Raw genomic sequence first — 25,091 nt, forward strand, 5'->3', positions numbered from 1 at the left:
TCCCTATATCTGTTGCCCTCAGTTTCTATTTCCATGCATTTGGAGAGCTATGTATTCTGCCCATGAACCTCTTTGCTGCACTCAGGTGCACCTCAGGGCTGTGTTGGTGGCCACCTGCTATTATTAAGTATCATATTCATGCCTAGTTCTGTTTTTCATTATCTCTCTTTTCTCCTGCGCTATGTTTCCCCCCTTCCAATTTCCCCAAGTCTCTTGGTGCAATGTGTATGTGGTGTAAATTCAGCAGAAATTAGGTTCATATTGACTTCCTACCACACTGAACAAATTGAAACTATTTAAATTCAAATTTAGATAGTAAAGGATATGGCAACAATTTAAAGAGAATGGGGAAAACTGCATAAAGGGAGGCCAATTCATTTGTTGAGGAGCTCAAACCAAAACATCAGTAAACAAATTATCAAAATAATCAGAATTAACATCATCATCATCTTCCGCTTATCCGGGGCCGGGTCGCGGGGGCAGCAGTCTAGGCAGAGATGACCAGACTTCCCTCACCCTAGACACTTCCTCCAGCTCTTCCGGGGGGACACCGAGGCATTCCCAGGCCAGCCGGGAGACATAGTCCCTCCAGCGTGTCCTAGGTCTTCCCCGGGGTCTCCTCCCGGTGGGACGGGACCGGAACACGTTCCCAGGAAGGCGTTCCCGGAGGCATCCGAAACAGATGCCCAAGCCACCTCAGCTGACCCCTCTCGATGTGGAGGAGCAGCAGCTCTACTCTGAGCTCCTCCCGGGTGACCAAGCTTCTCATCCTATCTCTAAGGGATCGCCCAGCCACCCTGCGGAGAAAGCTCATTTCGGCCGCCTGTATCCGGGATCTTGTCCTTTCGGTCATAACCCAAAGCTCATGACCATAGGTAAGAGTAGGAACGTAGATTGACTGGTAAATCGAGAGCTTCGCCTTGCGGCTCAGCTCTTTCTTCACCACGACAGACCGATACATCGACCGCATTACTGCAGAAGCTGCACCGATCCGTCTGTCAATCTCCCGTTCCATCCTTCCCTCACTCGTGAACAAGACCCCTAGATACTTAAACTCCTCCACTTGAGGCAGGCACTCTCCACCAACCTGAAGTGGGGAAGCCACCCTTTTCCGATTGAGGACCATTGCCTCGGATTTGGAGGTACTGATTCTCATCCCCACTGCTTCACACTCAGCTGCAAACCGTCCCAGTGCATGCTGAATGTCCTGGTTTGAAGGGGCTAACACGACAACATCATACGCAAAGAGCAGAGATGAAATCGTGTGGTCCCCAAACCTGACACCCTCCGGCCCCTGGCTGCGCCTAGAAATTCTGTCCATAACAATTACGAACAGAACCGGCGACAAAGGGCAGCCCTGCCAGAATCCAACATGCACTGGGAACAAGTCTGACTTACTGCCGGCAATACGGACCAAGCTCCTGCTTCGGTCGTACAGGGACCTGACAGCCCTTGGCAAAGGACCCAGGACCCCATATTCCTGAAGCACCCTCCACGGGATGCCGCGAGGGACACAGTCGAATGCCTTCTCCAAATCCACAAAACACATGTGGATTGGTTGGGCAAACTCCCATGAACCCTCCAGCACCCCGTAGAGGGTATAGAGCTGGTCCAGTGTTCCACGGCCCAGACGAAAACCACACTGTTCGTCCTGAATCCGAGGTTCTACTATCGGCCTTATCAGAATTAACAGTAAAAGACTAATGAAACAAGCTATTCCCTTTCCAAATTATCTTTGGTTAAGTATAAGGGAAAAGTTCTCTGAGTGTCTAAAGCAAGTATTAAGAACCTACAAGTCAATGCAAACTCATAGACAGACTGGTGAGAAAGTTTAAATGCTGTATATCTCAGTAATTTGTAGAAACATATATAAAATATTAACTTAAAACATTAACTGCATATATGTCGTTGTTCACAGACAATGGTTTTTGAAAGAGTTCCTGAGCCCATCCACTACAGAATCGTGTCTGTTTTTACTGCAGTGCTGTCTGAGGGCCCATAGATCATGGCCATCCAATATTGGCTTTTGGCGTTGTCCCTTGCATAAAGAGATTTCTCTGGATTCTCTGAATCCTTTAATGATACTGTGTACCGTAGATGATGAGATCCCTAAACTATTTTACTTTGAGAAACGTTATTCTTAATTGTTGCACTATTTGCCCATGCAGTCTTTCTCAGAAAGGTGAACCCCTCCCCATCCTCACCTCTGACAGATCCAACATTTCTGGAATTATACCCAATCATGTGACTGATCTGTTTCCAATAGACCTAATTAGTTGTGTGATATTCCACCAGGTTTAGTTTTTTTGTGTTACACAACCTTTCTAGTCTTTTGTTGTATTTTAAGTGACCATATATTTTTCAAGAAACAATAAAATGTTTGTTTGACGTGATTTTTTTTAACATTTAATGTGTTGTCTATGTACTATTTTCTATTGAATACAGGGTTTAAATGATTTGCACATCATTGCATTCTGTTTTTATTTATATTTTATGCACCGTCTAAAAGTTTTTCCAAACAGGGTAGTACATAGCTACAGTAGGGAAAACAAGTATTTGATACACTGCCAATTTTGAAGGTTTTCCCACTTACAAAGCATGTAGAAGTCTATAATTTTTACTCTTCAACTGTGAGTGACGGAATCTAAAACAAAAATCCAGAAAATCACATTGCATGATTTCCAAAGTAATTAATTAGCATTTTATTGCATAACATAAATATTTGATACTTCAGAAAAGCAGAACTTAATATTTGATACAGAAACCTTTGTTTGCAATTACAAAGATCATACGTTTCCTATAGTACTTGACCAGGTTTGCACACACTGCAGCAGGGATTTTGGCCCACTCCTCCATACAGACATTCTCCAGATCCTTCAGGTTTCGGGGCTGTCGCTGGGCAATACAGACTTTCAGCTCCCTCCAAAGATTTTCTATTGGGTTCAGGTCTGGAGACTGGCTAGACCACTCCAGGACCTTGACATGCTTCTTACGGAGCCACTCCTTAGTTGCCCTGGCTGTGTGTTTGGGTCAATGTCATGCTGGAAGACCCAGCCACGACCCATCTTCAATGCTCTTACTGAGGGAAGGAGATTGTTGGCCAGGATATCGCAATACATGGCCCCATCCATCCTTCCCTCAATACGGTGCAGTCGTCCTGTCCCCTTTGCAGAAAAGCATCCCCAAAGAATGATGTTTCCACCTCCATGCTTCACGGTTGGGATGGTGTTCTTGGGGTTGTACTCATCCTTCTTCTTCCTCCAACCACGGCAAGTGGAGTTTAGACCAAAAAACTGTATTTTTGTCTCATCAGACCAAGAGAGATGGACCGTCATCTTGAACTTCTTCCATGTTCTAATAATTGTGCCAACAGTTGTTGCCTTCTCACCAAGCTGCTTGCTTATTGTTCCGTAGCCCATCCCAGCCTTATGCAGGTCTACAATTTTATCCCTGATGTCCTTACACAGCTCTCTGGTCTTGGCCATTGTGGAGAGGTTGGAGTCTGTTTGATTGAGTGTGTGGACAGGTGTCTTTTATACAGGTAATGAGTTCTAACAGGTGCAGTTAATACAGGTAATTAGTGGAGAACAGGAGGGCTTCTTAAAGAAAAACTAACAGGTCTGTGAGAGCCGGAATTCTTACTGGTTGGTAGGTGATCAAATACTTAAGTCATGCAATAAAATGCAAATTAATTATTTAAAAAAATCATACAATGTGATTTTCAGGATTTTTGTTTTAGATTCCGTCTCTCACAGTTGAAGTGTACCTATGATAAAAATGACAGACCTCTACATGCTTTGTAAGTAGGAAAACCTGCATAATCGGCAGTGTATCAAATACTTGTTCTCCTCACTGTAGTTCGTTGAACCTGTTCTGAGCATGATTTGGACACTGAGTTGTGATTCTTCTCTTCCCTTGTCTTGTTCTTTGTCATCCTTTTCCACTATGCGAAGCAATATGTTTTTCATTACCACTGCATGGTTGTTGAGAACAAGCCGTGTCCCAAATACATTTCAGAGTAAAAGGTGAAATATATTTTGATACCTGAAATGTATTTTGAATTAAGTTACATTTATTCGACATACAGGTGCTGGTCATAAAATAAGAATATCATTTAAAAGTTGATTTATTTCAGTAATTCCATTCAAAAAGTGAAACTTGTATAATGTATACATTCATTCCACACAGACTGATATATTTCAAGTGTTTATTTATTTTAATTCTGATGATTAAAACTGACAACTAATGAAAACGCCAAATTAAGTATCTCAGAAAATTAGAATATTGTGAAAAGGTTCAATATTGAAGACACCTGGTGCCACACTCTAATCAGCCAATTAACCCAAAACACCTGCAAAGGCCTTTAAATGGTCTCTCAGTCTAGTTCTGTAGGCTACACAATCATGGGTAAGACTGCTGACTTGACAGCTGTCCAAAAGACAACCATTGACACCTTGCACAAGGAGGACAAGACACAAAAGGTCATAGCTAAAGAGGCTGGCGGTTCACAGAGCTCTGTGTCCAAGCACATTAATAGAGAGGCGAAGTGAATGAAAAGATGTGGTAGAAAAAAGTGTACAAGCAATAGGGATAACCGCACCCTGGAGAGGATTGTGAAACAAAACCCTTTCAATAATGTGGGGGAGATTCACAAAGAGTGGACTGCACCTGGAGTCAGTGCTTCAAGAACCACCACGCACAGACGTATGCAAGACATGAGTTTCAGCTGTCGCATTCCTTGTGTCAACCCACTCTTGAACAAGACACAGCGTCAGAAGCATCTCGCCTGGGCTAAAGACAAAAAGGACTGGACTGCTGCTGAGTTATGTTCTCTGATGAAAGTAAATTTAGCATTTCCTTTGGAAATCAAGGTCCCAGAGTCTGGAGGAAGAGAGGAGAGGCACAGAATCCACATTGCTTGAAATCCAGTGTAAAGTTTCCACAGTCAGTGATGGTTTGGGGTGCCATGTCATCTGCTGGTGTTGGTCCACTGTGTTTCCTGAGGTCCAATGTCAACGCAGCCGTCTACGAGGAAGTTTTAGAGCACTTCATGCTTCCTGCTGCTGACCAACTTTAAGGAGATGCAGATTTCATTTTCCAACAGGACTTGGCACCTGTACACAGTGCCAAAGCTACCAGTCCCTGGTTTAAGGACCATGGTATCCCTGTTCTTAATTGGCCAGCAAACTCGCCTGACCTTAACCCTATAGCAAATCTATGGGGTATTGTGAAGAGGAAGATGCGATACGCCAGACCCAACAATGCAGAAGAGCTGAAGGCCACTATCAGAGCAACCTGGGCTCTCATAACACCTGAGCAGTGCCACAGACTGATCGACTCCATGCCACGCAGCATTGCTGCAGTAATTCAGGCAAAAGGAGCCCCAACTAAGTATTAAGTGCTGTATATGCTCATACTTTTCATGTTCATACTTTTCAGTTGGCCAACATTTCAAAAAATATATTTTTTGTATTGGTCTTAAGTAATATTCAAAATTTCGGAGATACTGAATTAGGGATTTTCATTAGTTGTCAGTTATATTAATCATAATTAAAAGAAATAAACATTTTAAATATATCAGTCTGTGAATGAATATAATATACAAGTTTAACTTTTTGAATGGAATTACTGAAATAAATCAACTTTTTGATGATATTCAAATTTTATGACCAGCACCTGTATATTCATCATATATTCTACATACATTTTGCATTGAAAAAATATATTTATTTTATTATTTGAATATTTCAACACCATACTGCAAGCAGAGACAGCAAGGAAACTCTTAAATTCTTGAGTAGAGAACCTTGTTCATTATTCCGTAATACTGCCAAAGATGGTGTTGTTTTTTAGCTTCTTCAAGCCTTTTTTCCCAGTATATTTTGTGCTCAACCATCTGGATACATCAAGCACAAAGAGGGACTGAAGAAATTGCCAATAAAAAGGTAATATAGAAATAAGGTTTGTTCTGCCAATCAATACGTAAATTCAAAAACTCTGACAGACGGGCTACTGAAATGTAATCAAGTATAAAATTTTATTACCATCCCTTAGACTTAATAAAAATAACTGTAAACCTTTCTCACAACAGAAATTCAAAAAGCATGACCCTCCGCCATTTCCCTCCATGTCGAATCAGTAGGGGTGGGCGGGTCAATCACAAAATATCAATACTCCAGTTACTACACTGAACAAAATTATAAACGCAATACTTTTGTTTTTGCCCCCATTCATCACGAGCTGAGACTTTCTCTATGTACACAAATATGTTCTCAAATATTGTTCACAAATCTGTCTAAATCTGTGTTACTGAGCACTTCGCCTTTGCCAAGATAATCCATTCACCTCACAGGTGTGGCATAAAAAGATGCTGATTAGACGATGATTATTGCACAGGTGTGCCTTAGGCTGGCCACAATAAAAGGCCACTCTAAAATGTGCAGTTTCATTGTATTGGGGGGGTCCGGGGAAGTCCAGAGGGATCCGAAAACCAGTCAGTATCTGGTGTGACCACCATTTGCCTCACGCAGTGCAACACATATCCTTCACATAGAGTTGATCAGGTTATTGATTGTGGCCTGTAGAATGTTGATCCACTGCTCTTCAATGGCTGTGCGAAGTTACTGGATCTGGAACATGTTGTCGTATACGCCAATTCAGAGCATCCCAAACATGCTCAATGGATTACATGTCCGGTGAGTATGCTGGTCACGCAAGAACTGGGATGTTTTCAGCTTCCAGGAATTATATACAGATCCTTGCAACATGGGGCTGTGCATTATCATGCTGCGACATGAGGTGATGGTTGTGGATGAATGGCACAACAATGGGCCTCAGGATCTCATCACGGTGTCTCTGTGCATTCAAAATGTCATCAATAAAATGCACCTGTGTTCGTTGTCCATAACACACGCCTGCCCATACCATAACCCCACCGCCACCATGGGCCACTCAATCCACAATGTTGACATCAGCAAACCGCTCACCCACACAACGCCATACACGCTGTCTGCCATCTGCCCTGTACAGAGAAAACCGGGATTCATCCATGAAGAGAACACCTCTCCAAAGTTCCAGATGCCATCAAATGTGAGCATTTGCCCACTCAAGTTGGTTACGACGACGAACTGCAGTCAGGTCGAGACCCTCATGAGGATGACGAGCATGCAGATGAGCTTCCCTGAAACGGTTTCTGACAGATTGTGCAGAAATTCTTTGGTTATGGAAACCGATTGTTGCAGCAGGTGCCTGGGTGGCTGTTCTCATACGATCTTGCAGGTGAAGATGCTGGATGTGGCCTTTTATTGTGGTCAGCCTCAGGCACATCTGTGCAATAATCATGCTGTCTAATCAGCATCTTGATATGCGGTGAGGTGAGGTGGATGGATTATCTCGGCAAAGGAGAAGTGCTCACTAACAATATATTTGTGAACTATTTGAGAGAAATAGGCCTTCTATGTACATAGGGAAAGTCTTAGATCTTTGAGTTCAGCTCATGATAAATGGGGGCAAAAACAAATGTGTTGCGTTTATAATTTTGTCCAATATACGTCTCGTTTTTGAAGATTGATTCTAGCGTCAGTAGGATTGATACCAGTTTCAGTTTCTCTTCTAAGTTGTACCCATTACATCAAAGAGTAGAACTGTACATCTGTGCAAACGTTCCATTGTCATTAACACATTAAGTGCTTCTCCAGCTCCACTGCTGTTGCTTGGGGCCGTGCGCTCAAACAACAAACATGGGCGTTGTGCACCCTGACTACCGGCACCAACCGCCAATCCGACCCAAAGGCCTACATTTATTGCATGCAGGAACGCCATGGCTGAATGAAAGAGGAGCATGGTGTGAAATATAGATTATATTCAAATAGTATATTCAGCCCATTGTAACGTATCTAAATCCCTTTGAATATATTTGGAAATAGGTTTGGAAATAGGTAGTCTTTCATTGGCTATTTTACCTAGGTGATTCCCAAGAGCTCTGGATATTACAAGAAGAGTACATAAGCCACTTCTAATAATAAAAATAATAAATAGTGGTATTGGCATTGATATTGGTGATTCTGTATTGTATCGGATCAAACCAAAAATGTGTGGTATCACACATCACTACTCATCATGTTAAATTCCAGTCCCTCCCTAAATAAAGATACTTTTTCAAATTAGCACCACAGTGAGTCAAACTCAAAGATGTAAAAACTAAATGAAACATCAACAAGGTACAGACTCAGTGACCATAACCTGGTCAGTGAGTGGGGCCCTAAAAAAAATAATGAACCGTTAGAGAAAAAAAAAGCTGTAACATGATGTAAGTCAGGTGAAGGGAAAAATTTACATTTCCTACTCCACTGATCTAAATATGATTTATTCTGAGATATTCATCTCCAAAAATTACAAGAAAGAAGTGTGTCACCAATGATGCAAATAATAGCATGATTTACTGAATCACCTGTATTGTGTTTGATCTGTAGATTGCTGCAGATTATGACCTCTGATAGGAGGGATGATAGTTCAGAATATGTCCTATATATGAGTACATATTTTTGCAGTACTTTCTATTCATTGCTTAAGCAACAGTGACAACCACCCACTCATGCCAATGAAACATTTGTTGATTTAAATGTAAGAGAGGAGAGACATGATGGTTGTTACACAGTCAGAAAAGAGCTTAACAAGGACAGCACCTCTCTTAGGTAGCAGGATATCCCTCTGAGTGCTGCACCCATGGCCGTAGGAGAGGGTAGCTGGGGAAAAGACCACAGAAACAAAGTCAGCTTGGATCTCAGGTTTTTATCACTTCTCAAGGCAGCAAAAAATCTGGTCTTTTGGGATGTCGGGGGGTTCTTTTTGTTTTTAGTTTTTTATGTCTTTGTTCCAAGTCTCTCTTCTTGGTTTTCTAAAATGTTAAAACGTGCACCTATTATGTCTACCATTGACATTTTTGGTTATGTTTAGTTTTTTAGCTTCTAATAAAACAGATTTTACATAAAAGCTGTTTTGTGTGTGTGTGTGTGTGTGTGCATGTGTGTTGAGTTTCCTACCGGGGGTGGGTGCTCCAGGCAGGTGTGGAAGTGCTTGGTCTGGTCTGGCTTGACACGCTTCAGGGGTACACGGGACTCCCCAATGAACTCATTATGAGTCAACTTATCCTCATCACACACCGACAACCTGCACCAGTGAGAAAGAGAGAGGGAGAGAGGGGGAGGGAGAGAGGGGGAGGGAGAGAGAGGGAGGGAGAGAGAGTAACAGAGGGAGAAAGAGGGAGGGAGAGAGGGGGAGGGAGAGAGAGGGAGGGAGAGAGAGTAACAGAGGGAGGAAAAAACCCTGAAGCAGCAAAACCCAACAGACTGCATGCTATTAAAAAGGATATTGATCGAACGGAAGACAATGTAGAAACCTACCAAATATTTTTTTTCCAAAAAGCACAATGTAATTGAAAAATCTATTAAATCAAATCACAGGGATTTTTTTATTGAAAACTCTTACAAAGATGAGTTGCCTATTAAAATTTAAAAAGGATAAATCACTTACTGAAACTAACAAAAAATAAATTATTTAGGTAATTTACAAAACTTTGAATCAGCTAAATAACACAATACAAACTCACCAAACCAAAAAAAGGCCTGTGGTTTTGTTGGTATAATAACTTATCAAATGTACAGACTACAAAATCCAATTAGATGTTCCTAAACTCTTCACAAAGCAACCTTGAAAAAATCAATTGCGGCATCATCAACAGCAGACTCAAACCTTTTTTCAGTGAGAACAATACCCTGAGCAAATATTAAATTGGTTTCTTATGAAATATTGTATGACCGACCATAGTCAGACAGACCAAAAAAGCAAAGTCTTCTCATGCTCGGTTGATAAAAATAAAGCTTTTCAGTCAATCTCTTATAAGAATCTGCTGTACAAATTCATAGAAATGGGCGTCGGGTGAATCCAGATAGAAGAATCCTTCGCTGAATGAGTGACAAAGGGGTCTGGGGTGTCTGGCACGAAATTAAGAAGTACCTTGATTATGTATAGATTCTGTAAGCATAGCCATATTGATTATGTATAGATTCTGTAAGCATGGCCATATTGATTATGTATAGATTCTGTAAGCATGGCCATTATTGATTCTGTAAGCATGGCCATATTGATTATGTATAGATTCTGTAAGCATGGCCATATTGATTCTGTAAGCATGGCCATATTGAATATGTATAGATTCTGTAAGCATGGCCATTTTGATTATGTATAGATTCTGTAAGCATGGCCATATTGAATATGTATAGTTTCTGTAAGCATGGCCATATTAAAAGATGCCACAGCCCTAGGTCTAAAGAGATGACAGGCTATATGCAAATCTGCACTTACTACTCTCCTCCCATATGTATGACCACATTAGATACCCATATTTCCCTCAGATCCCATAAATGCACAGATAATTTAAAATCTAACTTTGATAAACTCCTACATTTAGGTCCAGAAATAATTGGACACTGTCACAAGTTTTGTATTTTGTCTGTTTACCAAAATATATTCAAGTTAAAGTGCAGTCTCTCAGCTTAAATTTGAGGGTATTAATATCCAAATTCAAGGAAAGGTTTAGGAATTACAGCTCTTTAATATGTAGACCCCTCTTTTTCTTGGGATAAATGTACGAATTCCAAAAAAGTTGGGACACTACAAATTGTGAGTAAAAAAGGAATGGAATAATTTACAAATCTCATAAACTCATATTTAATTCACAATAGAATATAGATAACATATCAAATGTTGAAAGTGAGACATTTTGTAATGTCATGCCAAATATTGGATCATTTTGGATTTCATGAGAGCTACACATTCCAAAAAAGTTGGGACAGGTAGCAATAAGAGGCCGGAAAAGTTAAATGTACAGATAAGGAACAGCTGGAGGACCAATTTGCAACTAATTATGTCAATTGGTAACACGATTGGGTATAAAAAGAGCCTCTCAGAGTGGCAGTGTCTCTCAGAAGTCAAGATGGGCAGAGGATCACCAATTCCCCCAATGCTGCGGCGAAAAATAGTGGAGCAATATCAGAAAGGAGTTTCTCTGGGACGCCATGCCATCCAGACTAAAGAGGACAAGGACAACCCAAGTTGTTATCAGCACTCAGTTCAGAAGCCTTCATCTCTGATGGTATGGGGTTGCATGAGTGCGTGTGGCATAGGCAGCCTACACATCTGGAAAGGCACCATCAATGCTGACAGTTATATCCAAGTTCTAGAACAACATATGCTCCCATCCAGACGTCCTCTCTTTCAGGGAAGACCTTGCATTTTCCATCATGACAATGCCAGACCACATACTGCATCAATTACAATGTCATGGCTGCATTGAAGAAAGATCTGGGTACTGAAATGGCCAGCATGCAGTCCAGATCTTTCACCCATAGAAAACATTTGGCGCATCATAAAGAGGAAGGTGCGACAAAGAAGACATAAGACAGTTGAGCAACTAGAAGCCTGTATTAGACAAGAATGGGACAACATTCCTATTCACTAGTGTTTGTGGATGATGTGAGAAGACAGAAGCAGCCGGAGGAATTCCGCTCAGATTCAGCCAAATTCAGCAAAGTTGATTGGACGGCGCTTCACTTTACAGATGGATAATGACACAAAACATACTGTGAAAGCAACCCAGGAGTTTTTTAAGGCAAAGAAGTGGAATATTCTGCAATGGTTGAGTCAATCACTTGATCTCAACCCAATCGAGCATGCATTTCACTTGCTGAAGAGAAAACCTAAGGCAGAATGACCCACGAACAAACAAGAACTGAAAATAGCTGCAGTAAATGCCTGGCAAAGCATCACAAAGGAAGAAACCCAGTGTTTGGTGATGTCTGTGATTTCCAGACTTCAAGCAGTCATTGCCTGCAAAGGATTCCCAACAAAGTATTAAAAATGATTTTATTTATGATTGTGTTAATTTCTCCAATTTCATTTGAGCCCTTGAAATAAGAGGACTGTGTATGAAAATGGTTGTAATTCCTAAACGTTTCATACAATATTGTTCAACCCCTGAAATTAAAGCTGAAAGTCTGCACTTCAATTGCATCTTGGTTGTTTCATTTCAAATCCATTGTGGTGGCATACAGAGCCAAGACTATGAACACTGTGTCAGTGTCCAAATAGACATAACTGTATGTCTGATAGAGGAAAGGCAAAGTAAGCAAGAGAAAAGAAACAGAGTGAGAGAAAGAGAGAGAGAGACAAAGAAAGCAAGAGAGAGTAAGATCAAAGTCTCAATTGGTATAGAATATTCTGGGGAAAGGCCTCTCTCCGCTGTAATGCCTCTCCATCACAGTTCACACGGTGTTTCCCTCCCAGAGTGCAAAGAACCTTGGCGTAATCCTAGAAACACCCTGTCGTCTTGTGCAAACATCAAGCTTGTGACTGGTTCTTGCGCTGCAACATTTGTAGAATATACCCTAAACCCACACAGGAAGTGGAGCATGTTCTAATCCAGGCACTTGTCATCACTCTTCTGGAATACTACAACTCAGTGCTGCCATGGCTCCCTGCATATACCATGAAACAATGCAACTTATCCAGAATGCTGCGACCGGCCTGGTTTTCAAGCATCTCAAGTTCTCCCATGTCAACCCGTTCTTTTGCACACTCTAATGGCTTTTAGTTGAAGCTGACATCTATAACAAGACCATAGCTCTAGCCTATAGAGCAACAATGGTAACTGCACCTCCCTATCTATAGGCAATGCTTAAACTCAACATCCCCAGCCAAGATTGTCAATCTGCCACCTCTGCTCTCTTGGCTGGCCCTCCTCCATCACTCCCACTTCTTCCCACTGATGACTGGTGAACAAATCCTTCTTGTCTTCCTCCTAGCCCTGACTTTACTGACAATAAACTTCAGTCATTAAGTTGTGCTTACTACTAATGAGCAGCATCGTTGTTCCACTTAAAAGGAACACAACTTAACTTAGGTTTAAAAAGTTGCTCAACATGATACCTAAATTAATGAAAAAACATGAGAGAAATAATGCAGGCTAGACCATTAAAACTTTTTTCAAATACCTGTTGTAATCTGAATAGAAAGACGGAATGTGTAATTGAACTAATTAGATTCCATGGCAGCAAGGTGTGTGTTCCATTTGCAAAACAACATCTCTCTCAGTGGGACCCGATTAAACCCCTACATGCAGTTCTGATAGATTATTCTACATGTCCAAAGGAAATCTCCAAATTATGCATTCAGGGTAGAGTAAGGCCAACATCCACTTATTACAAAGACTCAAAATAACTATTTAGTTTTGGAAACAATTAAATACAGTGACCCCCTCTTATAGCATCACTAAAACCTGTAATAATAAGAGTCCTTTCAACCCACTGGTCCTGCGGCTGAGTTCACAAACCAGTTCCACCAACACACTGATTCCTCAGAACCAGAACACTCGGAGTCCATTAGAAGAGACCAAATTACAATACAGTAAAAAACACATTACCTATTGGGAAACACAAGTTCAAAGGAACATTCTTAAACTGACCATGGCAAGCAATTTGACCATGTTTTCTGTTAAACCTGCACAAACTACAGGCTCAGTGAGCACTGCCCCGAAATGTAAAAAGGACGACACAGGAAAACCTCTCAGATAATGAAAAGCTGGCAATCCTATCAGGCGAGAGAAAAGCTGGCAGCACACTATATTCATGCCTGCCACAAGATCAGGGGCGGCGAGGTGGCTTCCAGCCTAGTGGATATAGCATCTGGCCAGTTACCAAAAGGTAGTTAAATGTCATTAAAATGTTGTTAAGAATTCCGTCCCTGACCAAGAAAGTTAACCCTAATTGCTTCCCAGGTTGTTTCTAAAAATGTTTGTGTTCCCCCGTTGACATTGTTTTAATGAATGACAGTGCTGTTTTTATGTATACAATGTTGTGTTATAAAAATTTTAAGAGAGGCTGACAGACAGTGAGGAGGTGAGAGACTGAGATGAGACAGACAGCAAAAGATTCAGAGAGACAGAGATAGATATGAGAGAGAGGTAATGTTCCAACTGGGATTGACCTCTGCATGACAGTATGATGCGCAACAAGAATCTGCTTAAAATAAAATGTACATTTATTATTTATGTTTGGAATGAGAATGGATTTGACAGTTCTTTGAGGTAATAGGCCAGTTCAAAGGGCAATATGCTGCTCTAACCACTGCGGTCCAAACCTCCCAGAGCGACCAGTCCAGATGCACACACAAATATGGACTTGCACAGGCACATGTATAGGCCTGCAGACACATACCAGAAACATGCCCTGCCATTATACCGCTTGTCTGCCATTATTTGCAACATTTCAACAAGTCTATTGTATTTATGTTAACTTAAATAGTGCTGTATTAGAGTTTAAGTAAAGTGAATGATCTAATGATCTAATTTACGATTGAATTTGACATTTTTGCACTTGTTTTTGTACTTTCACAATTTAGACAATAGGGTGTATGTTTGTGGTGAAAGCAAGGATTCTGATGTAAATGAAGGCTGTTCACTAGAAAAGAAATGAAGTAATTTATCTATACAGTAACAAGATCAAATTTGTTTGTATGATAATGATGGTCTTACTATGAATCAGGCATGATCTTATTTTTTTACACTGGTTAACACGGTCCAGTGAGTTTAATGGGAAGGATGCGACAAAAATAAGGTTGACAAATACCGGCTCTGTGTCATGAACCTCAGGCAGACAAGTGGATTCAAGAGCCTAGGACAGATTTGAATGAAGGCTACGGTACAAAAGCAGAATCCAAGTGGTGTAATGAGAATACAGGTTTAAACCAGGTAAACCATAAAGCAGGCAAAGGCACAAGAAGAGTAGGCTAGAGAATGTAGTCAAGGGGTGTCAAGATTGTATGCCTTAGATAACCGAATGTTAAGGATAAAGAATCGAAAAGAAAGGCTCAGTAGAGTAGCAACAACTCATAATACCTCACTACGAAACAACGAAAACAATGTGCCATATATGCAGGTGAACATGACAAGCATAATCGACAGCAGGTGTTCGGTGATGGGGAGCGTGGTCTGGTTGTCTGGTGTAGTGATGTGCAATTTGCAAACAATTCGTTTTGAACAAATCTTTTAACTTGGGACTCACAAGTCCTTTTTTTGACTCGTTCAATTGTATCATTCATTAAAACGTTTGACAGCGTTTTTCTACAACATCTTCACTTGCTTCATACCTGGTCCTCCAGCTCAGTTCACCGATCAACATATGTACATTCACAGAGAAAAATAGATCAAGGCAGGAAAATCATAAAGACATGTTAATAACTGATAATTGAACGCAGACTATAATAATTAATATAGTTAGTTAATTACTGTTGAAAAACAGATGAAAACAAGCATTGGGGCGGCTGGCTTTGTCTAAGAAAAAAGACTTGTGAATGATTGACTCAGTCAGTTTTATTGTTCAATTTAATGGTTGTTTCACCGTCAGTCTTTGTCGGTGAAATTAACGTATGATCATTTTAAGATCAAATTTGATCGTCCTGATTAGGAAATTCAGTCACACTACCAAATATTTGAATATTTTATGTACCATTTATAGGCATATTACACTTTTATTTGTAACATTCAATATGTCTACCCATATTGTTCATATTCCTCATTCTACACTCTTTAAATGGCTGCTAGTTTACTATGTACTATTTGCTAAATTTTTTGCTTTATATATTTCTTAATTCTTTCTGCGTTGATGTTGTGTGCCATGTCACAAGAATTTCATTGTTCAGAATGACGCTGTGTTATTCAGTGCATTTGATAAATAAAAGAGACTTTGATTTTGAGACTTTTACTTTAAAACGCTACCCAATGAACCACAATTCATTTATAATACTGTGAATATATAGTTACACAAACATATTGTTAGCTCTTTTTTTCTGGTTTGTGTGTAATAGTTAAGAATAATGAAAAACCAGTCTACTCACCACCAAGGTGAATTGCCATAGTCTTGACTGTTGGTTGACAGTGCTGGGGGATGGGTAATGTATTGATGCTCCAGTGACAAATTAACACAAATGGATAAGAAATGGTTTGAGCCATCCGGTGGCCAGTTTAGGAAAAAGAGGAGAAACTCGCAAAAGATTAATGTATGCAACCATGTCATCTCTTTATGAGTAAAATCTTTATGCATGTAATGAAATAGGCTAGTATAACACTAATGTTTGTTAGCCTGTGTTGCTTGCTACACTATTACACATAGGGCGACTAAATTTGGGTGTCTTAGGCCTAGAATTAGACCAAGGAGGTTGTATAGTTCCATTTGATTCCTGTTCTGAACTAGGGCCAATAATTCTAAGTACTTGAACACAATTAAAGAGAACAAAAAATATGTTAAAGGTGTTTAACATTTTTGCAGTCTGGGTAATCTGAAGCATAATGTGGGGAGAACAAGTATTTGATACACTGCCGATTTTGCAGGTTTTCCCACTTACAAAGCATGTAGAAGTCTGTCATTTTTATCATATGTACTCTTCAACTGTGAGTGACAGAATCTAAAAAAATCCAGAAAATCACATTGTATGATTTTTAAGTAATTAATTTGCATTTTATTGCATAACATGAGTTTTTGTTACATCAGAAAAGCAGAACTTAATATTTGGCAAAGAAACCTTTGTTTGCAATTACAGATATCATACTTTTCCTGTAGTTCTTGACCAGGTTTGCACACACTGCAGCAGGGATTTTGGCCCACTCCTCCATACAGACCTTCTCCAGATCTTTCAGGTTTCGGGCTGTCGCTGGGCAATACGGACTTGCAGCTCCCTCCAAAGATTTTCTATTGGGTTCAGGTCTGGAGACTGGCTAGGCCACTCCAGGACCTTGAGATGCTTCTTACGGAGCCACTCCTTAGTTGCCCTGGCTGTGTGTTTCAGGTTGTTGTCATGCTGGAAGACCCAGCCACGCCCCATCTTCAATGCTCTTACTGTTTAGACCAAAAAGCAAAATTTTGTGTCTCATCAGACAACATGACCTTCTCCCATTCCTCCTCTGGATCATCCAGATGCTCATTGGCAAACTTCAGACGGGCCTGGCTTGAGCAGGGGGACCTTGCGTGCGCTGCAGGATTTTAATCCATGACGGCGTAGTGTGTTACTAATGGTTTTCTTTGAGACTGTGGTCCCAGCTCAGGTCACTGACCAGGTCCTGCTGTGTAGTTCTGGGTTGATCCCTCACCTTCCTCATGATCATTGATGCCCCACAAGGTGAGATCTTGCATGGAGCTCCAGACCGAGGGATATTGACCGTCATCTTGATATTCTTCCATTTTCTAATAATTGCGCCAACAGTTGTTGCCTTCTCACCAAGCTGCTTGCCTATTGTCCTGTAGCCCATCCCAGCCTTGTGCAGGTCTACATTTTGTCTCTGATGTCCTTACACAGCTCTCTGGTCTTGGCCATTGTAGAGAGGTTGGAGTCTGTTTGATTGAGTGTGTGTACAGGTGTCTTTTATACAGGTAACGAGTTCAAACAGGTGCAGTTAATACAGATAATGAGTGGAGAACAGGAGGGCTTCTTAAAGAAAAACTAACAGGTCTGCGAGAGCCGGAATTCTTACTGGTTGATAGGTGATTAAATACTTATGTCATGCAATAAAATGCAAATTAATTATTACAAAATCATACAATGTGATTTTCTGGATTTTTGTTTTAGATTCCGTCTCTCACAGTCTCACAAGTGTATTTATGATAAAAATTACAGACCTCTACATGCTTTGTAAGTAGGAAAACCTGCAAAATCGGCAGTGTATCAAATACTTGTTCTCCCCCCTGTATATGCCCATTTGTATCTCTATACAGCACGGAAGATACATCAAACAAATTGTCTCACTCTTGCTGTCGCACAGTAGGAAAAGATACACCACCCCAGCAAAGTTTTAAAGCTTTGCCTGGAGTCAGCTGTTGCCCAGGGAAACGGATCATTTGTCACACTTTGTGGGCCACACAGAGGTAATTTACCATGGATAATCACAGGATGAACAGGAGAGTGGTGGTGTTCTGCTCTCGTCCCTTCTGGAGAAGGTTTTGAGTGGCTTTGAGAGGGCCATAACGGAATTCAAGGGGATGTTACTGCGGGTGCTGGGCGCAATTATTCTATAAATATATACGAAACACTGCTTGTTTTCCAATTGGCTCCCTATTGCTTATTAGTACACTATTCAATGTGCCCTCTATTAAAAAGTAGGGTACAATAAAGAACATTTAGTGTGCCATTCAGGAAGCAGTCCCTTTCAACCCTGTTGACAGGAAGATACATAATTTTCAGAGAGGCAACTCTTGCCTGCTAGATAACAGTCTCGGTATGCATGCACACAGACTGCTTTCACTATCTACAAGTCAAATACGAACAGTCACAGAGCTTACTGGTAATGTGTTTACTTCGAGTTTCTCTGTTTATAGGAAATTTAAATTTTTTACATTTACAATTTTATAAACCACTGAAACACTTTGGTAATATTGTAGTAGCGTAATGTAGTGCATTCTGTTTCTTATGTAATTGTAAAGTCTGTACTCATTATGTAGTCCTTCTGAATGTTAGGGGTATTTCAGTTGGAATTTGACTCTTGGAAATGAGTGACTGGTAAATCAGAAAAAAAACATTAAATATGTTTTTTGCACCAGGGTTGGGGTTAATTCAATGGCATTTCCAGGTCAGTCATTGAAATCAGATATAATTAAATAAATAGAAAATCCCAATAGAGAAGGTATTTCCAACAATTCCACTCAATTCCACTTGAATATGGTTTAATCAGGTTTTCAGAGTGTTCATGTCATTAACTAGACCCTTGATATTATTACGTGATTCCATGAAGGGCCTAGTTTGAGAATTTGGCAATAACGCCTTGTATCTACCTCTAAGAGTCAGAACTCAATATCGGTTTTCAAAGTAGCTGAAGCCATAGGCAATGATGGGTTTGGGGTGGAAAGGTATATAGGAAAACATCAATATTGAGCTATAAATATAAGCTAGCTAGCTGTTGAACTAATATGTATGTTAATTCCAAAAATAATGATGTTTATGTCAAGCTCTACTACTTACATTGGTCAGTCCTTGATACAGCACAGTCACTTTTACATCAATTATCAATTAATTAATATCCCGGTTGATGATTGCCAGGATATACTGTATTTCTGAATAAAACATTTCTGGTTCACTCTGCTGTTTGTGCTTTCAATCGCTTTAGTGTGTGGCTGTCTGCTATATTTTTTTTACTATTTGACGTAAATCTTTGACAGACCAATTTGTAAAATACATTATGCTATATGAAGTAACGTTATAGTACAGACCAGCCGATAGAGCCAGTAGTGTGTGTAATAAGAGTTAAATTGAGGGTAATTTCTGTAGGGGATGGTGGATGGGCAGACAAATCCCTGACTATTACTCAAATAGTCACAGGTTCAAATACAAAGTGAGGTGGATTTTTTTCTAATCATTACTCAAACCTTAACCCCAATACTGTGATACTGTACCTAGCGTTAACCAAATCTTTTTTTATTTATAACCTTAACCCAAACCTTGGTTTAGAGGAAATCAGGCTTGCAGTACATAAAGATGTGGCAACTTACATTTGATAAATGAAAAATATAGATGAAAATATAGATGAAAATAAAAGGGAAAGGGATCTTGCAGTGATCCTGAGTCAATGAGCAAGTAATTAACAGATAATCTCTGTTAATCTGTCAAAGAGATCTTAGTTTGACCTGAGCCTTGTATCTGTTCTTTGTTTTGTAGGTCTAAGGATTATTTGCAAATTAATTACTTAAAAATCATACAATGTGATTTTCTGGATTTTTGTTTTAGATTCCGTCACTCACAGCTGAAGTGTACCTATGATAAAAATTTGACTTCTAAACCTGCAGTGTATCAAATACTTGTTCTCCCCACTGTACATACAATCAGCTGGGTAAATAATTGGCTACCAAATGAACCAAACAAATGAAGTATCTGTAGGAAAGAGGACCAAAAAAGAAACACAGTCAGTTTGGAGTTAACAATACAGTTGAATGCAAAACACACCATGCCAGGGAAAGGAGATATCAGAAGAAACCAGGAAGAGGTTAGTAAGAGCTCATCAGTCTGAGGAAGGCTGTATTAGCTCCATCAGTCTGAGGAAGGCTGTATTAGCTCCATCAGTCTGAGGAAGGCTGTATTAGCTCCATCAGTCCAACGTGAGGCGAATCCTTTACAAATGGAGAGCATTAAGTATGGCAGTAACTCGGCCTAGCAGTGGACACCATGTTGAAGAATGTAAGGAACTTGTTGGATTGTTCGGGGTCAGCAGGGAGGTTGACTGTGGAGAAGAGTTGATGATGTCAGAGCAGAAGGATGTTTGAGAGGAGATTTTTAAAGTTGATAAGGTGATCTCTGTATGCTTGGGAGTGGATTTCAAGACCAGTTCTTTTGTAAAGGCGTTCAAATTGCCGTCCAGTGTCTTTTAACTGACATAGCTCAGGGTTGTACCAGGGAGCAGTGTGACTGAAGGACACTGAGCGGGTTTTGAGGGGAGTGAGGGTATCAAGGGAGAAGGACAGGGAGACGTTGTAATGGGTGGTGAGTTCAGGGGGGGACAGGGAGAAGTTGTAACGGGTGGTGAGTTCAGAGGGGGACAGGGAGACGTTGTAACGGGTGGTGAGTTCAGAGGGGGACAGAGAGACGTTGTAACGGGTGGTGAGTTCAGAGGGGGACAGAGAGACGCTGTAACGGGTGGTGAGTTCAGGGGGGGACAGGGATACGTTGTAACGGGTGGTGAGTTCAGAGGGGGACAGGGAGACGTTGTAACGGGTGGTGAGTTCAGAGGGGGACAGGGAGACGTTGTAACAGGTGGTGAGTTCAGGGGTGGACAGTTACGATTGACATGTTGCTTGGAATGGGGAAAAGAGATGTTGACCAGAACAGGTTTGTGGTCAGAAATAGGGAGATGGCCATTAGTAATATTGGAGGGCCAGAAACCTGTGGAACAAATCTAATTAGTGACCTTTGTTATGAGTGGGGAAAGTGACATTCTGTGTGATATTGAGATCGTCAAGTAGGGACATAAAATCGGCAGCAAAATTACAGCTGGCTATTTTGTCAACGTCAATATTGAAATCACCTACAAGACATATATTGGGAGATATGGCACAGACAGAAGTCAGCAATGAAAGTTAAATTAAAAAGAGTTTGGATGGTTTTGGAGGTCTATAAATGATTAAAATGCTTTGAGCTCCTCGTGAAAAAGTATGGTGAAGCCACCTCCACGCCCAGAAGTGCAAGGCAGGCTGATTTATGTGTAACCAGTAGGCACTGATTAAGTTTGTAGAACTCATTTGGCTGTTGCCAGGTCTCCGTGAGGCAGATAATGTCCAGTTTATTGTCAATGATAAAATCATTAACCAATAAGGCTTTGTTAGTGAGAAACCGAATATTAAACAGGCTATGCGATTGTATGACAGACGTGTCTATGGCCAGCACTGTGGTGATTGTGTTGAAAGGTACGTTGAGTGGACCAAAAAGAACGGATGGTGGAGCTCTTACTATGACTGAGGTTTCAACAAAATCCATGGTGGATATATCTTGGTGGGCAGGAAATGACACTGTTAGCAAACAGGACTGGGGGAGCAGTGTAGCTCTGGGAGTTCAGACGCAGCAGCTCGGCTATTACGTATTTCAGCGTGGCGCTCGCATTGATGACCAAGTAGAGAGTAATCCCCCAGGGAAATACATGGATCCACATGATGTCGTTGAGATGCCGGGCTGGTGGACTGAACATACAGACGGGGGCAGACCCCAGTTAGCCCGATAGTGGACAGACCTTCCAGGGAGAGAACACCACGTCAGAGATGAACAGGATCCCTGATTCGCTTCTCCGTTCCATATCAGGCCAAGATTGGAGTAGAGGCCCACAGTGAACAATTGAACAGAGAATGAACAGATCAGGTAGGAGATCAGAATGTGAACTCCCTAGCAAATGTTTGTTGGTTGGTTGTTTGTTATTTGGTTGTTTCAGAAAAGAAAAAGAAATTAAATGCACAGACATAAAGGTAAGTTGTAAACTGCCAAAGGTAAACAAAAAAAGTTTAGATGAACAAAAACTGAAAGATAATGTACATTTCAGAGTTATAAAAAAAGACTAATAACGCTGTACAGCTGTTCTGCTGCAATGGAAGCAAATAATAACATTAATAACAATTCCCACAGGTGTTTCAAATTTGTTACTGAAAGTAGGTCTTTCCTTTAGAGAAATTGCAAAGAAAGCCAAGGTGTCAGTGAATACAGTTTCCAACACCATCAAAAGGCACCTGTAGCAAACTTTTTTAGAAAGAGGTCTGGCAGACTTAAAGCCTCAACAGGATCAGAAAACAAGTTTTTGAAAGTCAGTGGACTACTGAAGAAAGTCTCATGGATGAAACAACATTTGAAATCTTCAGTCTTCGTAAGGCAGGGTTTTTGTATGCTGTCAGGTAGGCCAAAAGATGGTTCCTCCATGTGTGACACCAACTTTTAAACATTGAAGAGGAAGCATGATGGTATGGGCCTCTTTTACTGTACCCAGAGGCTGTGACTTACACAGAGTGGATGGCACCATAAAACAAAATGGCTACTGCAGCATTTTGCAGCACCATGCAATACTGTCTGTTGTACGCGTAGTTGGTCAGGGGTTCATCCTACAGCAAGATTATAATGTAAAACATACCTCCAGGCTATCAGAACTACCGTAGAAGAAAAGAACTGTAGGCTTCAAATCATGGAATGGCCAGCACAGTCTTTAGACTTAAACCCCAGCGAGCAGGTTTGGGATGAACCTGGTAGAACGGTGAAAGCAAAGCAACCTACAAGTGCAACACATTTGTGGGAACGTCTGCAACAGGTTTGGGAAGAACCTTCCAAACAATTTGATTTCCATTGTAGAAAGAAGGCCACAATTGTATTCTGCTCTTCTGTGAGCAAAATGAGGCTATTTTGATAAGTGAAAAAGGTAAATAAAAATGTGTTATATAAAACAGTTGAATGATTTCTTCATTGTCTCCAATTGTTTATTTGCTCTATGTTTTAATTTATGAGTACATTAAGACAAACTGTGTGAACTTCAATAAAATAAAATATGGGAGTTCTAACACCTTTAATCCGGTAACAATAGTACTGTGCAAAACAATCAAATAATGAATTAAAGCCATTTCTCTAAACAGTAACTCTCCATTTCTTAGAAACTACAATGTATAACATTGCAGTGACCACAAAGAAACATTAAAACACTGAAACTAACAAAAAAAAAAAATCTTAAAACAAATCAGTATTTTTGTGGTCTCCCTTATAACTAAGAATACAAGCAGTTTGCTTTGCAATATTGTTGTATACTGTTTTGAAGTAGTTCTGTCATAAATTCCGCTTGCAGGTATTCCCATAACTCTTGTTTTGGCTTTCACTGTATTTCTTGTCTTCAATTTATCCAGTGTCCTAACATTTCTTTATTATTATATATTATTTCTTCTAACAGTCTCACAAGATATCAATTACCTCACAGGATATTATTGTTCATTTGTATTCAATAATTAAATAAATAATGTTATTAAAAAATGTATTGTTAATTAATGTTAAATAATGTAGGCATATAAACACAGCCAGATGAATAGCTTTCCAAAAAAAAGCTCAAGTAACCTACATATGTCGTACCGTATTGTATGTTTTTGTTTGTGTCCTTCATTTGGTATGTCTTTATTACAAATTGCAGTTTAGATAAGGATTTTGAGTTTATTTTAATATTTTATACAAAAGTAATGACCATCTCTGTAGGGTTCACAAACCTCCAAGCAGTATATTACATCACAGGCTGTTTTGTCTAGCCAGGAAATGCGTCCTGGTGTGTCTGACACATCGGTGACAGGACTCAGCAATGTCCACACAAGCTTCCTCCATGGCCTGGAGGTTTTTCTGCATAAAGAGATTTCAGTCGTAGGATGAGGATAAGGGTGTGTAGTGGGAGAAACAAATTTGTGAACCTTGGATCATTGATATGTCAGAACACAACACAGGGAAGCAGGAGAACGGTTCCTTACGCAGAGCACATTCTTTATTCAGCAGAGGACTAAAGGCAAACTCGAATGTCAGACAGGCAGTGGACAGAACCAGGATATCAAAAGTCAAAAGTACACAAGAGCAAGGGAAAATCTGAGTCGTTGACAGGCTGGGAATCAAGGCCAAAAAAGACTCAAGAAATGGAGCAAAGGTACAGGCTAGGAAATAATCAGGTAGGTCCAAACGGGCTAGAAGGTCAAAACACGGAAAGCCTATCACAATACTTATCAAAGGCTTAGAATGTTGTGTAAACACAACATGAAACTGCTAAGGAGCAGCAGGTGAAAGTGATCAAACCAAATGAAAACAACAAACTGAGCATAGAAATACAGAACCTAGAAAGTAGAACAAAGATATACACTAAACTAGATTGGTACAATGTTGTCAAATAAGGGACAAAAACAGACCAAAAGAAAAAACTAAAACCAAGAAGTAACAGAACCTTACAGATTAACTAATTACTGACCAAAATAGCATTGTGGAATTGTACATTTTCCCAAACGATAAAATCACAGGGCAATTTTGGCAATAGAAAATCTGGTACTGCCCTCATGCCGATCAGGGACCACAGGAGCACAGTGGCCAATAATGGAGCAACATCTTTGCTTAGTGAGATTAAACCCTGTCTCATTCACAATAATGATCTCATTTAAGATCTTGCTGGCATCAAGCGATATTCTCTCAATAAAGTGTGATCAAATTGGATTTCAATGCAGTCAACTCGTTATTGTAAATTCCCGCAAATCATATCAGAATAAGTAGATTATTGTGTAAGGTAAATCATATAGTGGAAGATTACATGCAAATTATTGCATAAACACATACTGGTACTGCAGCTCTTTTACTCTTTCAGAGTATCCCTAGAATGCAACCTGATACATTTCTTTATGAGCATATGGTTGTACTGGAATACCAGTCATTATACTAACATTAGTTAGCCATCTGTGAATACATAGCACTTGAAGATATGTGAAACACACTTGATAGCAGTAAATGCAGGGGCGGTCGGTACCATTAGA

The 25,091-nt window shown here is 40.2% G+C and overlaps 1 protein-coding gene across 5 annotated transcripts in view; it reads right to left on the bottom strand.

Moving 5' to 3' along the window:
- Positions 1 to 25,091, bottom strand: part of doc2a (double C2-like domains, alpha) — a 111,362-nt gene that overhangs the window by 28,631 nt on the left and 57,640 nt on the right. For all 5 annotated transcript variants that reach the window (XM_010873919.4, XM_020050596.3, XM_010873917.4 and 2 more), the window contains 2 exons: positions 9,042 to 9,168; positions 8,685 to 8,744 (listed from right to left, as the gene is read on the bottom strand). In XM_010873919.4, the coding sequence (XP_010872221.2) occupies positions 8,685 to 8,744; positions 9,042 to 9,168 (187 nt within the window). The remainder of the gene's footprint in view (positions 1 to 8,684; positions 8,745 to 9,041; positions 9,169 to 25,091) is intronic.

Source organism: Esox lucius, chromosome 11 (genome assembly GCF_011004845.1).
Source record: "Esox lucius isolate fEsoLuc1 chromosome 11, fEsoLuc1.pri, whole genome shotgun sequence".
Classification (NCBI taxonomy): domain Eukaryota; kingdom Metazoa; phylum Chordata; class Actinopteri; order Esociformes; family Esocidae; genus Esox; species Esox lucius.